The sequence below is a fragment of the Charadrius vociferus genome, unplaced genomic scaffold, assembly GCF_000708025.1.
Source record: "Charadrius vociferus isolate BGI_N301 unplaced genomic scaffold, ASM70802v2 scaffold278, whole genome shotgun sequence".
Lineage (NCBI taxonomy): Eukaryota > Metazoa > Chordata > Aves > Charadriiformes > Charadriidae > Charadrius > Charadrius vociferus.
In genome coordinates, this window is record NW_009649705.1 from 732125 (window position 1) to 734564 (window position 2440).

At 48.6% G+C, this 2440-nt stretch overlaps 1 protein-coding gene across 1 annotated transcript in view; it reads left to right on the plus strand.

Moving 5' to 3' along the window:
* The first annotated feature begins 2121 nt into the window (after window positions 1-2121).
* AMER2 (APC membrane recruitment protein 2) overlaps window positions 2122-2440 on the plus strand; it is a 2670-nt gene continuing 2351 nt past the window's right edge. Inside the window, exon 1 of the mRNA XM_009890641.1 lies at window positions 2122-2312. Coding sequence (XP_009888943.1) covers window positions 2122-2312 — 191 coding nt within the window. The remainder of the gene's footprint in view (window positions 2313-2440) is intronic.

The window sequence follows — 2440 nt, forward strand, 5'->3', positions numbered from 1 at the left end:
TGTAAAAAAATATTAAATTTGTCAAAACATTTCTAAAGTAGTCATTTCAGGTTGACCTCAAGCCACTTTCCTCCATTAACACTTGGATTTTATGTTGACTGAAAAACAAGCTGAAAGTCCACCCTTTCCGTCATGGCTGCAGATATTCACCCAAAAAGAAAGAGGGCACAATAACTTGTCTGTTCCATACAGCTGTGACACATGAAGTCATCTGTCCTCTGCCTTTTGCATCTCTGTATCTCCTTCCTTTGGACTCAAGGCTTGTGAGAAGAAATGGGGAAATATAAAGGATTGGTGAAATGTAGCAGAGTGCCAGTATGAAAGTGCAAAAATTGCAAGTTCAGCCATGTGGCCAGGTCTTATTAGCATTTTTGTGCACATTTTCCCAAGATAGATGACCAGGTTTTGATCTTTCAAATTTCCAAAGGACGCCTGGCTCTGTGTATTTGCATTTGCACGACAGCATTTAGTTTTTTCTCTTTTTTATCAGCTTTCCTCCATCTATCTAAAGAGCAGAAATAGTACGAAGTGATGGGGGAACTCACGATGTGGCACAATTGATGGAGGCAGATTGAGCAACTTACGCCTATGGGTGAAGGTTCTGGTCCGACCTCCTGTCTCTCCGGGTACTGGGCATGTTTATGAACTGCACTCTGTAAAACGTAACTCACTCCTCCTCCAGCCACAATCTTGGCTTCTGTCTCGTCTGCCCTTGCAGAAGGCAGGAGAGACCTGTAAGTTGAATGATGTGCTCATATTGCTCTTATTGAACACTTGTAATTGTGAATGCAAATGGCACTTTTTATACATGAACAGAAAAAGGACTAAATTCAGTGGATAAATTATTCACAACAGATAATTCAACCTGCCCTCGTGGGAGAGTGCAATGAATGTCTGATGATGTTAAAAAAAAAAAAAATCCCACAACTAATTCTTCCAACCAGTGAAGTCAATGGCAAAACCTTTTACTGACTTCAAAGGGAGCAGAACCTAGCCCCAAGCCAGAGAGCCCACATACGACTTCCCTTTAGTGCTTCTCACTTGCATTTAGAGCTAAAACCCAGACAAGCGTTGATGTTTGGAGGAGCCCAGACTAATGCTGTGCAGCAGAGTCAGGCTGCCAGGGCACATGCATTATTACAGCTCCGGCTGAAAGCAGGTCTGCGCTGCAGCCAGCGCAGAGCACTGCCCCCAAGCCCAAATAACGTGGCCTCAAGAGAGAGCCAAGGTGGAGGTGGTGTTTAGCGAGTTTGGAGCTCAGGGCAGGTTAATTTGGCAAGGTTTATCTAGTGTGGAGAAAAGAAGGCTGAGGGGTGACCTCATTGTTCTCCACAGCTTCCTGAGGACGGGAAGTGGAGAGGGAGGCGCTGAGCTCTTCTTCTCTCTGGTATCCAGTGACAGGATGCATGGAAATGGCTCAAAGCTGTGCTGAGGGAGATTTAGGCTGGACATAAGGAAGCATTTCTTTACTGAGAGGGTGGTCAAACACTGGAACGGGCTTCCTAGACAGGTGGTCGATGCCCCAGGCCTGTCAGTGTTCAAGAGGCATTTGGACAATGCCCTTAATAACATGCTTTAACTTGGTCAGCCCTGAATTGGTCAGGCAGTTGGACTGGATGATCATTGTATGTCCCTTTGAACTGCTCTATTCTATTCTATTCTATTCTATTCCATTCCATTCCATTCCATTCTTATTCTTATTCCATGCCATTCCATTCTTATTCTTATTCTTATTTATTCTTATTCTTATTCTTATTCTTATTCTTATTCTTATTCTTATTCTTATTCTTATTCTATTCTTGGTTTATTCTATTCTTGGTTTATTCTAGTCTACTCTATTCTAATTTACTTTACATCTGGGATAGATTTGCAGCCAGTGAGGGGTTTTGTGACCAGGGTGCCACCAGCCACCCCGATGTGGCCGTGCTGCTGGCCATCATCGCTGGTGGCAATGTGCTATGGGTCCCATGACGGCGTGCAGTGGATGCGGGCTCTGGGAAAAGGCTTGCGTGGGGGCAGCCCCTGCGCTCCCCCTCCATGGCAGTGGAGGCGAGTGGAGGGAGGGCTGGGCTGTGCCCCAGCTTGTGCCACTGCTCCCCTCTGGTCACCGGCGGTGGGGACATGCGGCCTCGGGCACTGGAGAGAAACAGGGACACGGGGACAGTGCAAGAGGGGGGAGCAAGGCAGCAGAGCGATGTGTCCCCATCCCTCGGCGCTGCTGGAGCTTTGCTGCACTTCACATGGCAGCGCCCGTGGCCCAAAGCGCGGGGTGGCCGCGCCGGGCGGACACGGAGGCGGTGCAAAACGCTCTCGTAAATAAAAGCTGAGCTCTGCCTGCCCGGCGGGGACCCGCGACCCCCTCCCGGACCACGCGAGAGACCGGTTTTGGGTGGCAGAGGGGAAGAAGAGGAGGAGTGAAGGGGGCGACGGGGCTGCAGCC